This window comes from Pteropus alecto, unplaced genomic scaffold (assembly GCF_000325575.1).
Source record: "Pteropus alecto unplaced genomic scaffold, ASM32557v1 scaffold251, whole genome shotgun sequence".
In the NCBI taxonomy this organism is placed as follows: Eukaryota; Metazoa; Chordata; class Mammalia; order Chiroptera; family Pteropodidae; genus Pteropus; species Pteropus alecto.
Window position 1 is genome coordinate 60,842 of NW_006431048.1, and position 17,616 is coordinate 78,457.

Genomic DNA, 17,616 nt, shown 5'->3' on the forward strand with positions numbered 1-17,616 from the left:
TTGTAACAATGGCCCAGATTCTTCTATTCATTCAGTAAACATTGAAGGAGGACCCACTATGTGCCCAATTCCGAGCCAAAAACACTTATAGATTTTAACTCCTTCAATTCCCACAGCTACGCAGGTAAACAGGAAAGGGAAGCATTTAGAGATGTTTAAGATTACTTGGAAGGTTGTAAATACAATGAAGTTAAAATTCAGCAAGTTCTGAGTCAGACAGAAGGCTTGTCTCCCACTGATCCCCACACAAACCAAGACTTCAGCCAAAGTGGCCAGTTTGCTCTTTCATGGGCTCCTGGCTCTTCCGGTGCTCTAGTCCCTGATCTTCCCTTTCCCTTTCCCTGGCATGTCACCCACACCACCCTCCTCCCGCACCCATGCACATCTAGTTTACTTATCAAAACCATGCATGTTATGCAAGGCTTATATCTTCCTTCTTCTGAACCTCTTACATGTACTATAACTATTTAGACATATCTCAGCTTCCCTACTAGAACATAAAATCCTAGACTACAACAATCTCCCTTACGTATCTTCGTACATCTCAAAATGCAAGTTGTATCAATACAGTTTGATTTAGAGCATGAATGCAAGAAGTGATTAGTTAATTAATTTAATTAATAAAACATTGAGAGAGATGAATGGATTTTTCTCAAGGTGATTCAAGTGCAAATGCCAAAGTGATTAATTCAAACACACTTACCTTCACGTTCCTTCCAGAGAGTCCTGGGGGAGGGAGAGGCCCACTAATTTTTAGTGCCACACAAAGCACTAAACATTGTAAATAATTTCTCGGAGCCAGCGTGTGCTGGAGGGATGAGCTTGGGCTCACGCAGACCAAAATCTGCAGCCAGCTCTTCCACTCACTGGTTGTATGACCCCAGGGAACATAAGTGACCTAAATTAATGCTTCGTTTTCCTCATTTGCAAAATGAGCTTCCTCAGCTTTTTCCTTTTTCTACCTAATTGGGTATAAGAATTAGATGTGTCTATGTAAAGCATCTAGTAGAGTGGCATGTAGAAGGAACTAAATGTTAGCCCGTCTTTTCTCCCACTCTCCCTCTTATGTGATGGTATATTTTTTATTTGCCAACTATTGTTTTATTAATTCATTTTTAATTATAATTGACATACGGTATTGTTAGTTTCAGGCATACGACATACTGATTCAACATTTACATACCTTACATGTTGAATAGCTATATTGCACACCTGAAACTAATAAAACATAACATAAAAAATAATATAATTAATATAATATAATGACTAATAATGTACTTATTATGATGTTATTGACTCTATTCCCTACGATGTACATTATATCAACATGACTGGAAGTGTTATAGGTTTTATTTTATAACTAGAAGTTTGTATTTCTTAATCCCCCTCCTTTTTCTGGCCCTCTCCCTCTCCTCTTGCAACCAAAAATTTGTTCTTTGATTTCACTTACATGAGGAATCTAAAAAACAAGACAAATGAACAAAGAAACAAACAAACTCATAGATCTAGAGAGCAAATGCCGACTATTTCTGAAGATAACAAAATATTCTGAAAATAATGGTTTTTAACAGCTGCCCATAATCCCTCTGGTAACCAACTGCCAAGTCTGGCCACGGGTTTACCTTTTGGGTTTCATACCAAGGACCATCGGTGAACTTTAGCACTGCCCACTCATCACTACCTCAGGTCTGCCCTTGTTGACTGTGGGACCTCAGTTTATCACTCAGAAGTATGTAGTCTGTATATTCCATATCTTAAAGAACTCCTGAAAGTTACTGATCAGATGCTGGCAAGCTTTACTTTTTTTTTCTTCTGTATAAAATTACAGTGATTACTGAGTTTAGTAACCCAATTTCCCCCATTGCTAAATGATTGCATGACTTTGGTTTGGATGTTTTAGAACACAGGAAGGCAATATGCAATGGTGTGACTTAGTCACGTTATGAAACTTGCAACAGATATGTCTCCCACCCCTATTAAGTTGTAATTGTCTCAACTGTGTGTCTTCAGCATGTGGAAAACCGTGAAGATGGCCAAGGACGACTCCGCTGTTCGTTGCTTCCAGGGCCTGCTGATTTTTGGAAATGTGATTATTGGTGTAAGTAATGAGTATTCTTAGACAATCTTGCTCTTCCTGTAATCATGATTTTAGATCAATCAAAAGTGAGAGTTTAAAGGAAAATAATTATATAATTACTGGCTCCCTACATCTTTTCCCATTTTAAGAAATGCATTAGTAAAATATGCTAGCTGGATTTTAACTATATAAATAATCATATATAACTATATAATATATCAAAAGACCGTGATTGAAAAAAATAAATATTTCCCTTGCGAGTTTGAAACATGAGAATCTAAAAGGAGCCGTGTCAACCATGGTCAGCATCCAAGCACTTCTGCCACACACTCGCTCTGGTGATTTTTCCTGTTTCACTTGATTTGATTTCCATGGTACTCTGCCATTAAGGTTGTTGGGGGCAGATGCTTGTGTCTTCTTGTTATCTCACACAGAGGCATGTGGGAGTAGCTCAGACACCAGGCTGTGGGGTAGGGGCACGGTTGGTGGGAGAGCACCTGGAACTTAGGATCCCTGGCTCTTGGCCCAACCCTGCCTCTGACTCCGTGTGACTCTGGACAAGTCTTTGCCTTTAAGGGTCAAGACCCTTCATCTGTAAAATACCGGGGTGGGAGAGGTAATGACCAAGTTTCTTTCAATGGTTTTCAGGCACCGATAAATTTGACTGGTACCACTTTAAATATTATAATCCAAGAATTTGGGTGATGGACAGTGGGAGTGGGTGTGGGAAGTTATCATCATACAAGAAAATGTCTTTTTAGTGTTTTATGCCCCAAGAACTTTATAGATGGTCTTAAATTGGGTCTTTTCTCGAATAACAATAAGACAGTATATGTGAAGGGAGGCATGCAACCAATTAGTAGAATGGCAGGAGCTATTTGGTTTCCTGACAGTGAGGAGTTGGAGTCCATTGCTTAAAGCCTTTGCAGGGGACGGAGTTAGTCTCTCTTACCCACCCACCCCCACTTCTCTATCTTTTAACCAACACTGCTCTTCTGGCCACCAGCTAAAAGAAACCCCTTTGCCCCCTCAGATGTGTGGCATCGCGCTGACTGCAGAGTGCATCTTCTTTGTCTCAGACCAACACAGCCTCTATCCACTGCTTGAAGCCACCAACAATGCTGACATCTTTGCGGCAGCCTGGATCGGCTTGTTTGTCGGCATCTGCCTCTTCTGCCTGTCTGTTCTAGGCATTGTAGGCATCATGAAGTCCAGCAGGAAAATTCTTCTGGCAGTAAGACCTTAAAACTCTCTACAGTTATCTCCTGAACCAATTGATGGATTGTTTCTTCTTCCCTGAGCACAATGTTTTGACTTTTAGTGGAGGAGGGAGAGCAGAGAGTGCCACGGGAGAAGGGGAAGACTCTCCCTTAAGTAAAGGTTCTCACGTGAGGGCAAGGATGCCCTCTGCTATTCCAAGTCCAGAAGATTCCAGTCCAGAGAACACAAATGGGAGACACCTGGGGGGTCACCCTTTCGAGTATTTTTGAAATGTGTTTCTCCAACTGGTATCTATATGCACCCACCGGTACTCCCAGGAGCTACATAGTCCAAACAGAGTGAGGACTTCATAATTAGATTTTTTTCTCTTGACAATAAGTAGTTTAAAATATTATGTAATATGAATCAGAACTTGATATATAAAGATATAAAATACAAAATATGCATGATTTTTTAAGAGAAAGCATGAGCCTTTTCAGACATTTTTGAGCTCAAGGCTGATGATTTTGTAAGGTGACCTCCACTTGCCATTATTATACATCCACTCTGCTTTTGAGGGACCCTGGAGAAGCTCGATGCACATCACTGTAGACCACAGCCTCAATTCCCACCTGCACATGGAAGCTCTAACTCTGTGCACCCACAGAGACAATTTGACCCCAAACCACAGACAGCAAGGTCATGCCCTGCCATTGTGGAGGAATTAAATTTTAGATATTTTGCAAAAATCAGCAGAGCTAAGAACCCTGGTGTTGGGTCTAGACCTCTCCAGTCTCTGCTCCCAAGCTGAAGACAACAAGCAGTTTCTCACACAGTGATGGGGTTCTGCCCCCCACCACGCCCCTTCCTGAGATAACTCTCCACCAAATGCTGCAGGACAGGAGTTCCACCTTTATGGAACCAGTTGAGCAACATAAGGTGCTCACTGGTTCACCTCTCCTGTGACCCAACATTGTCTTGGCACCCAGGGAATGCAGACCATTTACATTCTCTGGTTCCTTAGTAAGAGTTAGTTCCAGGGCAAAAGCACCCACTTTGGGAGGGTGGGGAAAGGAATTCAGGGAAAGGAAGAGATCCTAGAGACAAGCTGCATCTCAGTCTCAGTTTGGGGCTGTATGTGTTCCTGATACAGCAAGAATATCTGAGCTGGAAGGGAATATTTTTCACCATGCCCAGAAAAGAGAAGGAGCCAGAAACCTGCCCAGAGGCTGACGGGGAAAATGCTTGCACCTTATGCCTTCTTTCTGGAGTGTTTCTAAGGGGTTTTCTGAGACACTTAGGAGGAGCCAGCCAACCTCTTCACAAAGAGCAAGGCAGCAGCTTATCCAGGGGAGAAATGTTGTGAGGACTCTGAAGGTGGTCCTTTTGTTTACTCTCCAAAGCTTTTCTCTAGGCTGAGTGGTTAGGGCAGCAGAGGGTCCTGCTCAGAGACCCTCCCCTGCCCAGTTTCCCCCGTGCTCTTCTACCAACACCAACCACAGTGTCCCTTCCTCAGAAGAACTCAAGGACCAAAAGTGTGTGCGCAAAGCTGAGGAACTCAAAGGCAGAACTCTTAAGTCTTCCCACCAGATTCAGAAGTCATTTGTTGTTCAGATATTTTCCAGCCGTAAATAGAGGCAGAGTGGTATGGAGGCATCATGTGTGCGTGTGCGCGCGCGCACACACACACACACACACACACACACACACATGTAAGTTTATTCTCTTGCATTCGTTTTTCTCTGTTAAAATAGAAATGCAGGGTACTGGACTGAGCAAGCTCTGTATTCAATGGGCATTTGTTCTCTAGGGGAAAGAAAAGAACTGAGCTGATTAGCACCTAGCACCAAGTCTTGTTCCAAGCAGCTGATCAATGAGGGTTTGTTGAATAACTGTGTGAACAATTGGATGATTATATTTATACCAACTTACTGAAAAACATAATTATTTGTTTAAAAAAAGTCTTTCTTTGGAAGTAAATGTAACTCTTTTTTTTTAATGTGTTTCTCTTCCAGTATTTCATTCTGATGTTGATCGTATATGCATTTGAAGTGGCATCTTGTATTACAGCAGCAACACAACGAGACTTTGTGAGTACAATCTCAAAAGCACAGAGCAAAATGATCATATGAATCATCGTTATCATCATAAGATAATAGCTGACAATAACAGGCACTCTAATATGCACATTAATCATAAATATATAATTTTACTTAATTCTCATAATAACCCTATAAAATAGTTATTATCACTATTATCATTTCATAGATGAAAAAAATGAGACTTAAATGAGACTTAACCAGGTAATTTGTCCAAAGTTACACAGCTGATAAGTGGAAAGGGAGAATCCTGAGTCCAGGCAGTGTGGATCTCAGGGCCCAAGATGTACCCCCTATGCTCTTCATCATTCTGCCATGCCCACTGGCCCCCCAAAAGGATGATCAATAATCTACCACATCTAAGACTTACTCTCATTTCAGCTGCTTTCTCTCTCTTTCTCTAATCCCTAGCCTGAGCCACCCTGCAATGCCTGTCCACCCTAGCCTCACTGAGATTTCTTTGACGATGGAGATTTCTCCTTACAAGGGGATTTCAGGCACTCAGGACAGGTTCACAACTGTCCCTACCCCTACTGGGTACCTCTGAGCAGTTCTACTCCCAGGAGGCAGCGTTCAGTGCCCCCAAGAATGGGCTGAGCAAAATCGCTTTTGCCTCCTGGGGGATTGATTAGTGGTTCTAACTCTCTCTCTTGTGTTGCCTCCTCCCTTCGTAGTTCATACCCAATCTCTTCCTGAAGCAGATGTTGGAGAGGTACCAAAACAACAGCCCTCCAAACAATGATGACCGGTGGAAAAACAATGGAGTCACCAAAACCTGGGACAGGTTCATGCTCCAGGTAACACCCGTGGTCATGGGGAGATGCTATTTTGTACTTAAACCAGTATCCAGTGGTATATGTATGGTTGAGAGGGAAGTCAAGAGGTGAGGACTGCAGCCTCCAAAAGGATTTTCTTCAAAAAGAAAGGCATGGCATAGGCAAGTTCATCAATTGCTCTTACTTATCAGCAGGCGTTGTACACATGACTCAGTGGGACCTCTAGATCTCTATTTTATTTTAAACCATGATGTTGATTAGCTTCCATTTATACAGATAATGACGTTGTCAAGAAATTTAGATTTATCACACATTCTGCCTGTTAGAACTCAGGCATCTCTTATGTTAAAGGAAAAATATTGCCTGCTGCCCCACAGTTAACTCAAGTGGCAATTACTGTCTCCTTTGCTTATTTCGTACCTTTCACACCTCCTGTGGGCTAGTCCTGCTAAGGACCATGAGCTATGACTTCATTTGATCACCCTCTACTTGGCAATGATACCTTATATCCAAGTTTACCTCAAATACCATCAAAAGTCCAAGTCTTTCAGAATATCCGTTGTCACCTCATATCGCTGTATGTATATAAATTCTCATCCCCGCATAAGTCCTGATCTGAAGGTGGTCCAGCTCTCACACTGCCCCTAACCTCCAGCCCCCACCAACATTTCCCAGTCTGTCATTAGCAAACTCTCGTAAGGCCTCCACCCCTCCTTTGAACTCTCTCTTTACCCTCTATCTTCTATAATTACTTTCATTTATTTTAATATTTCCAGTCTAATACTTTTCTTACCCTATTTGGACCCCCAGTTCATTGCCATCTTTTCCCTTTCTATTACTCTTCTGACTCTAGGTCAAGTATTTTTTTTCCACTCTGGTAACAAGATCTAAGCTCTTCAAAAGAAAATGCGAATGTTCTCACATTTGAAAAATCCACTTACTATCTTTTTAAAGCCCAGTCTGAAATAACCTTGGATCAAATTTAACCATCTTTTTCCAAAATGCTCAGTTTAAAATACAAGATGATTTTTTTCTTTGATAAGATATTTTCCATAATCTAGTGGCAAAAGAGGACATGCTTTAAAGATAGTTGATTTGTCGTCAAGTTTACTTGGATATATTTATTCTAAAAGTTGAGAGATACCTGTATTTTTTTTACAGCAAAAAAGAAAAGCTTTATTAAAAGAGAAAGTACACTTCCAGACGTGGACGTGGGCCTGAGCAAGAGAAGCGTGGCGCTAAAGGCCAATACTTGTATTTTTAATTTCTTCCCTTAAAACATTCTAGCAGAATTTATAAAAAAGTATGAAAGTGATATAAATTGTGTTTTATCCTCTCTCCTCAGTTCTTTCCAGAGTGTAAGCATATTAGCTGCGTGTTAATTGATCTTCCTTTCCTATGTAGAGGTATAGCTATGTGCCACTAGGTTTTGATTATTTTTTCCAGCTTATTTTCTCCTATTATAAAAGTAACACATATAGAAAATGTTAAAAATATAGAAAAGTAAAACAAAAAGAATTACGAATTATTTCTTCAGCACTAGTAATTTTAATTTTCTGATCCTCAATTTGTTCCTTTGTAGTTTGAGAATAATTATATCTCCCTCACACTGTCGTATCGAGATATTAGTATTTCTTTTTTTTTTCCCCCTCTGTAATACCACCCCCACCACCCTGCCCACTTCCACTCCTGACCCATGGATGTTGCCGTTTGCCCCTTAAGAACTGGATCTCTGAGGGCGTGGTGTCCCCTTCCACATGCTCGCAGCACACCCCGGGGCCTGATGCCCCCGGCAAACTCGGGGTATGGTCCGTGGCTCCACCTGGGGCGTGAACCCAGGACTTTCTACGTGCAAAGCAGACATGCTAACACTATGGAGCCACCCCCAGTATTTCTTAAGTATTAGTATTTATTGAGGGTTTACTATGGGCCAGGTAGTATACTAAACACAATAGATGTATTAACCAATTTAATTCTCACAACAACAAATAAAGTACCTACCTCACACAACAACTCCATGTGAGGTAGGTACTTTATTTATCCCAATTTTATAGTTAAGGAAATTGAGGTTTAGATAATTTAAATAACTAGTCAAAGGTTACAGAGCCCATTAATGGCTGGTGAGGTAATAAATGAAAAAGTATTTGTACACTCTACAATACAGGTTATCAATACCTTCAACTCTTGTTAATAATTTTTAGTAAACATAAAATATAGTACAATTTTCGTATCTTCATTCTCCATAAAATCTCAGTTGCTACACTGATGGATGTAACAAGGACCATGGAAGAGAATTTTGTAATTCTCATCTGCCACAGGACAAATGCTGTGGTGTGAATGGTCCCTCAGACTGGCAGAAATACACGTCTGCCTTCCGGACTGAGAATAATGATGCCGACTATCCCTGGCCTCGTCAGTGCTGTGTTATGAACAAGCTGAAAGAACCTCTCAACCTGGAGGCCTGCAAACTAGGTGTGCCTGGTTATTATCACAATCAGGTGAGTCCTCTCTACCCCCAAGACCTTCCAGAAGGTTCTTCTGCTCTTCATGAGAAAAATACTAGCTAATTTTGGTAAGTCTCTCGGTAAGGAATTCTGGATCCTTTTACCTAAACCTCATGTTAACTATTTCTTTCTCTGTTAGTACAATGTGAATGCCAATCTAGGGCTGATCTGGGAAATTTCCTATTTTAATAAAATTAACAGAACATGAATATTGCAATAACAAAGTTCAACTGTTTCAATGAAAACATTTGTACAATGTATAGAATTGTTGTATCGAAAACTATTTATATTAACAAAGATTTGCTCTAATTTTGCAAAATGTAAATTGAAGGGATGGTATGCGAAAAGGATGTTTTGCCAGTTCCAAAGCAGTAGCAGTTGCTGAGAGCAAATGCAGTAATTGTGTATCCACATTCCTTATTCAGTGGTAATATAGGATAGTCTTCATAAAATATTAGATTGGTGATTTGGGTAGAAAGTAATTTACATACAGATGGTTTTTGAAAAAGTGTCTACAACCTAATGAGGATGATATAGTGATGATGGAAGCTAACGTTTATTGAGTACTTACTGTTCCAAGTGCCTTGCATATATTAACTCACTTAATGCCCAAAGGTAGCTGCCAGTATGATCCCTATTTTATGGATGATGAACTGAAATATGGAGATTCCAATAGTTACTTTACCCAAGATCGTGCAGCTAGTAAATGATAGAGTCAGGATTCAAATGCTAGCAGTCTGGCTCCAGAGCCCAGACTCTAAGCCAAGAAAGAACTTGGAAATATTCCCCAAAAGCCCTGAAGAGAATCCTCATGCACATATGGTCAGCCTCTGAAATGCTGGACACTGCTTTGCGAGTAACCACTTTGAGGAAAGTTAGCTGTATGCCAGTTCATTAAATAATTTAGAAATGTCAGTATATTTAGTCTTGAAATAAATAACACAAAGCGCCTTTCAAAATGAAGGACGCAGCCTGATGATCATCCTGCCCCTACTGGAAGGGCATCTGGACTAGGATTGGTTACATTAATCCAGAAAAGGACACGGGAGTGATACAGATTATTTTGCAGAGTTGTTCAAAGCAACCCTCATCTAGCTTTCCAGCAACATTGTTTTGGCATCATTATAATCAGTTATATTCAGACTGTTACAAAAATTAAATTTATTGCTTATATAATCATAGGAGGCAACATAACTGTCACTCTCAGGAGTCATAAAATGCTTTTAATATTTCAACCCTGGAACCGGCCCATGCAGACATATCTCGATGGGATTGTAATTGCATATAAACTATATTATCTCTTTGAAAGGGACAAATAATTATCTCTTTGCCTTCAGATAATCACTTTCTCTCGCAGCAACACTTTACATTCTTGTAATGAGGGACCTCCACACCTGGTTGGACAACCTTTCTAGCACCCTCCCTACAGTTCCTTGGCTTCACCTCGTCCTTAACATTTCCGCCTACACTACCCACCAGTTACACCACTACCACAAACTCATTATCATTCAGTGTTACTCCCCAACCTAATTCCTGAATCCTGAAATTCCTCTCACTGGCCCTGACTCTGTGTTTCTACTTTCTCATCCTCACTCATTTTTCACCCTCAATACAATCTCTTACTTATTAATCCTTTCCAGTTCTCCCCATCCCTTCTCTCCAGATTCTTGCACACTACCATTCTCTCTGAGTTATAGATCCCGCTAATTGTCCTATAGCAATCTTTTTCCACAAAGCAAAATAGTCACCCCAAAACCTCATATATTTCACTTCTATTATTGCAGCTGACACCTGGAATTATATCATAATTATTCGTTTGCAAGTCTATTTTTTCCGTGGGTCTCCTTGAGGGCCATGCATTATTCTATTCCTTATCTTCAGTTTTAGCATAGTGCCTGACACAAAGCAGGCATTACATTGGGTGGATGAATTAAAAGGTGAATGGCTCCCTTTTTCACGTCTATATTGTAGCTTTTCAAGATCTACATTGTACAAATGGATGCTAATGAAAGTAGAAAGTCATTATAAGTGTGGTATTAATAGAAATCAACGAGAAATTCACATAGCATGTCAGATGCAAATATGTGTATTCTTACATCATGGTCCATCTGCCCTAGAAATGCAATGTGCAAATTCTGGTCACTACATCTTAAGAGCATTATGATGGAACTGAGGAAGATCCAGTTAAGATCCACTTCAATGATGTAAATGAGAAGATGTGAAAACAACTGAGTTTTTGTTTGTGAGCTCCTTGAGGGCAAGACTTATTTCTGTCTTGTCACAGCTGAATGTTCAGCCTAGTGCCTAGCACCTGTCATAAGTGGACTGTTATACATATTATATATGGAGGTGGACAAATGACTACCTCCTAGGATTGCTGGGAGGATCAAGTGAATAATGGATATAGGAGTGTTTATGAACCATCAAGTGTGTCATGTGATACTGTTGTAATCATTACTTTATATCACGTTCTGTTCATCCTATCAATGTTTATTAGGTGTCCACTTTGTGTCAGGCATTTGTTCTAGACATTCTAGAGATTCAACAATGATCACAATAAAAGCCCTGCCCTTGTAGAGCTTTCGCTATAGTATCAGAGACAGACAATAAACAAACCACCCAAGAAACACAAGATAAATTCCAGGTAGTGATATATGACCACAAGCAGAAATAAAGCAGGGTAAGTGTATAGAGAATGATGAGAGAAAGGGTATTTTTCCCTGTGGTTGCTAGGAAAGGCTTTGTTGAGATGATATTTGTACACAGTTCTGAACTAAGTGAGGAAATGAGACCCTCGCTTAAAGAAGATTAAGGAAGAGAATTCTCTAAACAAAGGAAGCAAGCAACATGTACAAAGGCCCCGAAGCATTTTTAGCTTTTTGGAGAAATATCAAGGACATCAGTATGGCAAGCCCGAAATGAGTGAAAGAAGAGTGGAAGGCAAGGATAGATCTAGATTTTGTAGAGCCTGAAGCTTGGTGGATAGGGGTTTTCCTCAAAAAAAACGATTAAAAATATGCAGACAAAATTAGATACAGGGCTTTGAAATGGTCTTGTAAGCAAGCAGCCCTGAAATTCAACCTAGTAGCTTTACAGTGAAATAGCCTCTGGCAGTGACAGCCGGATTCCTAGAAAGAGGCAGGACAGTATCACACAGCACCTTGGAAGCCATCGCGAGGGCTTAGGATTTCATTTTAAGGGTTGTGGGAAGCCACTGGAGGATTTTGAGCAAGTTTGTGAAGTGATCTGATTTAGCTCTTACAAGGTTCCCTCTGGTCCCATATGAAGCCTAGTAGGGTGCCAAGAGTGGACTTAAGCCTCAGGGAGACCAGTTAGAAGGCTAGTGTAGTGATTCTGGAGTGAGGACATGGTGGACAAAGGTGGTACCAAGAAATAATAGGTGTTTGGATTTGAGATATATTTTAAAAGTAGACCAAAAGGATTTGCTTCAATATTTGATGTCAAGTAAGAGAAAAACAGTTAAGGATAGTTCCAAGGTTTTTCATTTGAGCATCTAGGTGGATGGAGGTGCCAGTAACGTAGGTGGCAGAAAGTATATAAGGAAGAAATCAAGGCATAGCAGAGGCAGGGCCTGTCAGTGGATTAACAAGGGACTAGAGCACAGTCAAAAAGGACAGAACCTCTAGCCACTGGGCAGGGCCTAAGCTTCAAGGTCAGCCTTTCGAGGACATTTTCCTGTGAACCTCCATGGTTCATTGAACTAGCCTGTTTTTTGCATTTCCTAGGCATTCCCTTTGATTTCCAGGGCTGTAGTGAAGGTCACTCAGAGAGTGCGTCTAGCCCTGCACATGTGTGTCACTGTAGCACTTTGCATAGTGACTAAAACAGAGTATGCCACATATAAAAACTTACTAGATTATGGCATGTATGAATGAATTATTTGATGAATAAAAAAACGAATCATTCTTTTGCACATACGCGGTGGCTCTTCAAGGTCTCTCTAGAACCAATAAAGATATTTTGAAATATGAGGTCAAATGAAAAATTAGAAAGCATAGTATAGGAGTCCCTTCAATGATTTAAAAAAAAAAAAAAAAACAACTTGGTTTTCACAGACCAGAAGAAATGAAATCACCAACTAATGCTGCCCTCAAACACATCACCAATAAAATCTTTTGGAAGAGAAAAAATTCAAACTTTATTAAGAATACTTTACATTGCCCACGTATTTGATATATATATATCAAATATTATTTTTCACAGACCAGAAGAAATGAAATCACCAACTAATGCTGCCCTCAAACACATCACCAATAAAATCTTTTGGAAGAGAAAAAATTCAAACTTTATTAAGAATACTTTACATTGCCCACGTATTTGATATATATATATCAAATATTATAAGGCTAAAATAATAGCATCTTATTTTTTTTAAAAAAAGCTTTAATTGGCGGTAATTACAAAAATAATAATAAAATAGCAGTACCATTGTTAGATTGAACGGTAAAGACACAAATAAATGTAATAGAGAAGAGTTATTCGACAGGATTATTTCTAGTCCCTGGCCAAAGCACTGTTAATAACTGACTGTCCCCAGGGATGTGGAAATAGCCCGATTATGTTACATCGGACTTTGGAGCGGCATTGATTCACATAGCAGTCTGCTTTCCCACCCATCTCTTAACATCTTTCTTTCTGGTTCCTCTCATGCTGATGTGGAATCACCCACTCTTCCAGGGCTGCTATGAACTGATCTCTGGACCGATGAACCGACACGCCTGGGGGGTTGCCTGGTTTGGATTTGCCATTCTTTGCTGGACTGTGAGTATTTCCTGGTGCATGTCTTATTTCTGAGAGGACAATGTTAAGGAGAGACCTTGAGATTGCCCCTGGTTAGTCCAACCACACTAGACTGTCTGGAAACAAAACCTCAAACTTGCGGGCTAGTCAGGAAGCTGCTGCCACCTGAGCAAAGGACAGTGATTCCCTTGGGAGGCAGGGAGTTACCTCCCCCTACCAGAGAAAGGATGTGCCCTACTAACCAGACCCTTCTTCTGGGCGACTGGGATGCACCTGCCTCTCCTCCAGGTCTCCAAATCTCATTAATTCATTATAGCGAGATGTAAAAAGACTGCCATCTACTAATCCGCCCAGCTCCTTCTGAACAGCTGCCTCCACCAGTCTCATCTATCCTGCTGCTCACATTGTGTGATGCACATGAAGCAAGAGGGTAGGGCCATGATTCTCGGCCCTGGCTGCTCATTAAAACCTCCTGGGGGAGCCTAGAAAAGAAAGCATACCTGGACTCCAACCTCTGAGATCCTGATTTATTTCAGCTAGGGTCAGGGCCCCAGCTTTTTTTTTTTCCAAATGATTCTAATTTGCTGTCAGGATTAAGAGCCATTGCATGTGGGAAGCAGTTCCAAACTTTTGGGTTCAGAATCCTTTCACTCTCTCAAAAGTTATTGAGAACTCCCAAAAGCTTTGTGTCTATGGGAACTATAGCTATTGATATTTACCTTATTAGAAATTAACAGAAATTTAAAAATTACTTATTAATTCATTAAAAATAATAATAAACCAATTGCATGTTAGCATAAATAATCTTGACATCATTCACCCCTAAAAGGGCCCATCCGGTACTAGTGCACCACAATTTAAGCAATGTTGGGTTTGGAGTGAGAAACAGAGTGAGGCAGGAAGGAAGGGAAAATCAACTCCTTCTAGAAGTCTTCTATGACCCCTCAAGTCGCCCTCTTAGTAACTCCCACCACACTCTACACACACCTCTGGCTGGGAACTGCTCCCAGTGATGTATTTGTCCCTGCCCAAAGCCTGGCAACAAGCTGCCTAACACAGCACATAGTAAGTGCTTGAAAACTTATTGAACAAATGAAAAATTATAACAGTGAAGTTTCCATTGTGCCATGCTAGCCAGAACTATGAGATAATGTTTAAAGGCTTTTGAGGATCTTAGAATTCTAGACCAACCAGTTGAAACTTCGGTATTTCTACAAGCAGCAGATGGACTGGACTCTGTATCTTATAAGTCCCTTTGAAATTCAAAATAAGGAAGGAAACTAGTCATACTGAAGGCCTGCTATAGACAAGGCATCATTTCAAATACATTTAAGATTAAATCCTCACAATAGTAGCTAGGTAGGTAGCCAGACTCCCATTTTATAAGGAATAGAGAAATTCAACAGCGTTCTTAGGAATTGTCCTTAAGAAGAGCTCTTAGGCATGTTCACTCCACTACTGCTTACAGAGGGCTATTCTGTAGTGGCTAATCAGATAAACTCTGAAGATGGCTGCCTGGGTTTGAACCCTAGCTTCACCACCTACTAGTTCTATGACCTTGGGTAAGTTATTTATCTTCTCTGTGCCTCAGTTTCTTCATAGGGTTTTGGAAGCATTAAATTGAGTTATATATGTAGCAGGTAGAACAGTGCCTGATGTATAGTATGTTATCAATAAACATCAGTCACTATTATTAGTATTTCATTATCTCATTCAATATTCTAATTTTGTAATAGGTAAAGAAGGTGTTATTTTCATTACTTTACAGATGCAGGGAGCGGGTGGCAGGTCTGCAACAGAACCTAGATAATCTAACCCCTTGCCTAAGGCAAATATCTTGAGTTCTTTGGTGACAGCTGTTCTAGGTCACAAGCATTTTTGGGAAAAGAGAATCCCCTGGAAAGAGAGGTTCATACTGAAAGCAAGAAATTCATTCCAAAATGATATATTCTAGAAGTAGGAATCCATTGGAGTATGATAAGCCCTGCTATAGACAAGGCATCATTTCAAATACATTTAAGATTAAATCCTCACAATAGTAGCTAGGTAGGTAGCCAGACTCCCATTTTATAAGGAATAGAGAAATTCAACAGCGTTCTTAGGAATTGTCCTTAAGAAGAGCTCTTAGGCATGTTCACTCCACTACTGCTTACAGAGGGCTATTCTGTAGTGGCTAATCAGATAAACTCTGAAGATGGCTGCCTGGGTTTGAACCCTAGCTTCACCACCTACTAGTTCTATGACCTTGGGTAAGTTATTTATCTTCTCTGTGCCTCAGTTTCTTCATAGGGTTTTGGAAGCATTAAATTGAGTTATATATGTAGCAGGTAGTACAGTGCCTGATGTATAGTATGTTATCAATAAACATCAGTCACTATTATTAGTATTTCATTATCTCATTCAATATTTTAATTTTGTAATAGGTAAAGAAGATGTTATTTTCATTACTTTACAGATGCAGGGAGCGGGTGGCAGGTCTGCAACAGAACCTAGATGATCTAACCCCTTGCCTAAGGCAAATATCTTGAGTTCTTTGGTGACAGCTGTTCTAGGTCACAAGCATTTTTGGGAAAAGAGAATCCCCTGGAAAGAGAGGTTCATACTGAAAGCAAGAAATTCATTCCAAAATGATATATTCTAGAAGTAGGAATCCATTGGAGTATGATAAGCCCTGCTATAGACAAGGCATCATTTCAAATACATTTAAGATTAAATCCTCACAATAGTAGCTAGGTAGGTAGCCAGACTCCCATTTTATAAGGAATAGAGAAATTCAACAGCGTTCTTAGGAATTGTCCTTAAGAAGAGCTCTTAGGCATGTTCACTCCACTACTGCTTACAGAGGGCTATCCTGTAGAGGCTAGAAAAAAGAAAAAAGAATTTTCCCAGGAGGCTAGTTTAACATAGAGATGACTGATGTTGTTTGATGCAAGATTACTCTTAAAATCCGGTGTCACTGAAGCCTGAATGAACCTAACATCATTTTTTCCCCAAGTATGAGATGTTTCTTAAACAATTCTTTATTCATTTTCCTTTTTCTCCCCTCTATGTATTCTAGTTTTGGATTCTCCTGGGTACCATGTTCTACTGGAGCAGAATTGAATATTAAGAATATAGTGTCACCACATTACTTTACAGATGCAGGGAGCGGGTGGCAGGTCTGCAACAGAACCTAGATGATCTAACCCCTTGCCTAAGGCAAATATCTTGAGTTCTTTGGTGACAGCTGTTCTAGGTCACAAGCATTTTTGGGAAAAGAGAATCCCGTGGAAAGAGAGGTTCATACTGAAAGCAAGAAATTCATTCCAAAATGGTATATTCTAGAAGTAGGAATCCATTGGAGTATAATAAGCCCTGATGGGAAGAAAAAAGAATTTTCCCAGGAGGCTAGTTTAACATAGAAATGACTGATGTTGTTTGATGCAAGATTACTCTTAAAATCCGGTGTCACTGAAGCCTGAATGAACCTAACATCATTTTTTCCCCAAGTATGAGATGTTTCTTAAACAATTCTTTATTCATTTTCCTTTTTCTCCCCTCTATGTATTCTAGTTTTGGATTCTCCTGGGTACCATGTTCTACTGGAGCAGAATTGAATATTAAGAATATAGTGTCACCACAGTACTACCTTCCCCCAGTGACTCTAGATTTGGTGCTGGAACTGCTCTCTCCTAATACTCGACATGTCTGCCCCACAGGGACGTCTGAATGTTCTCACTTAAGCTGTCAAATCAGTTGGTATGATGTTTCTTTAGGCTCTCAGGCTCCTGCAATTCTCGCCACTAGTGTTTTCACCCCGGTCTAGAGTTCTGTGACATTTTTATGGACTGTGGGAGAGGGAGAATTTGGAAATTAGATAATAACTACTGTCGTCTCTGTTTATTTTTAATTTGGGGACATAAAGACATTCATAAGGACCTGAGTTATCGCAGCTGGCCAAGTCTGTATTTGGACAGCAAATGTGCCTGTATTCCTCACTGCTTTCTAAAAGATCTTCAAAGACTTTCATTCATCTCAGTATTGGCCAGGTGAGAGAACTAAGGAAAAGGTGATGAGATGCATCTTTTGCCTTTTGTTCTATGGTGGCTTCCATCTATGGAGTCTCTGGTCATTCTCTTAATGTCACCCTGGGATCTTTTTCTTCTGCAGGACAATATCAGATCTTAAGTTAACAATGGCCAAAATTTCCTCTCGGACAT

The 17,616-nt window shown here is 40.2% G+C and overlaps 1 protein-coding gene across 2 annotated transcripts; it reads left to right on the top strand.

Annotated features, from left to right (window-relative positions):
* Positions 1 to 2,007: 2,007 nt before the first annotated feature.
* UPK1B (uroplakin 1B) lies at positions 2,008 to 17,349 on the top strand. 2 transcript variants are annotated; one of them, XM_006905528.1, is made up of 7 exons: positions 2,008 to 2,098; positions 3,111 to 3,311; positions 5,293 to 5,367; positions 6,051 to 6,173; positions 8,471 to 8,650; positions 13,355 to 13,438; positions 16,970 to 17,349. In XM_006905528.1, the coding sequence occupies exons 1-7, from the start codon at positions 2,012 to 2,014 to the stop codon at positions 17,018 to 17,020; spliced, it is 801 nt and encodes a 266-aa protein (XP_006905590.1). In that variant the 5' UTR covers positions 2,008 to 2,011; the 3' UTR covers positions 17,021 to 17,349. The 2 variants fall into 2 exon arrangements, with proteins under 2 accessions (XP_006905590.1, XP_006905589.1); XM_006905527.1 differs by lacking the exon at positions 16,970 to 17,349 and adding an exon at positions 16,476 to 16,529.
* Positions 17,350 to 17,616: the final 267 nt, after the last annotated feature.

What these genes read in the sequence shown, in the direction of transcription:
- UPK1B (XM_006905528.1), top strand. Translation starts at nt 2,012, where the DNA reads ATGTGGAAAACCGTGAAGATGGCCAAGGACGACTCCGCTGTTCGTTGC. An exon ending in CAGCAACACAACGAGACTTT is followed by an intron (nt 5,368 to 6,050) that starts GTGAGTACAATC and finishes CTCCCTTCGTAG; the next exon opens with TTCATACCCAATCTCTTCCT. An exon ending in TTGCCATTCTTTGCTGGACT is followed by an intron (nt 13,439 to 16,969) that starts GTGAGTATTTCC and finishes TATGTATTCTAG; the next exon opens with TTTTGGATTCTCCTGGGTAC.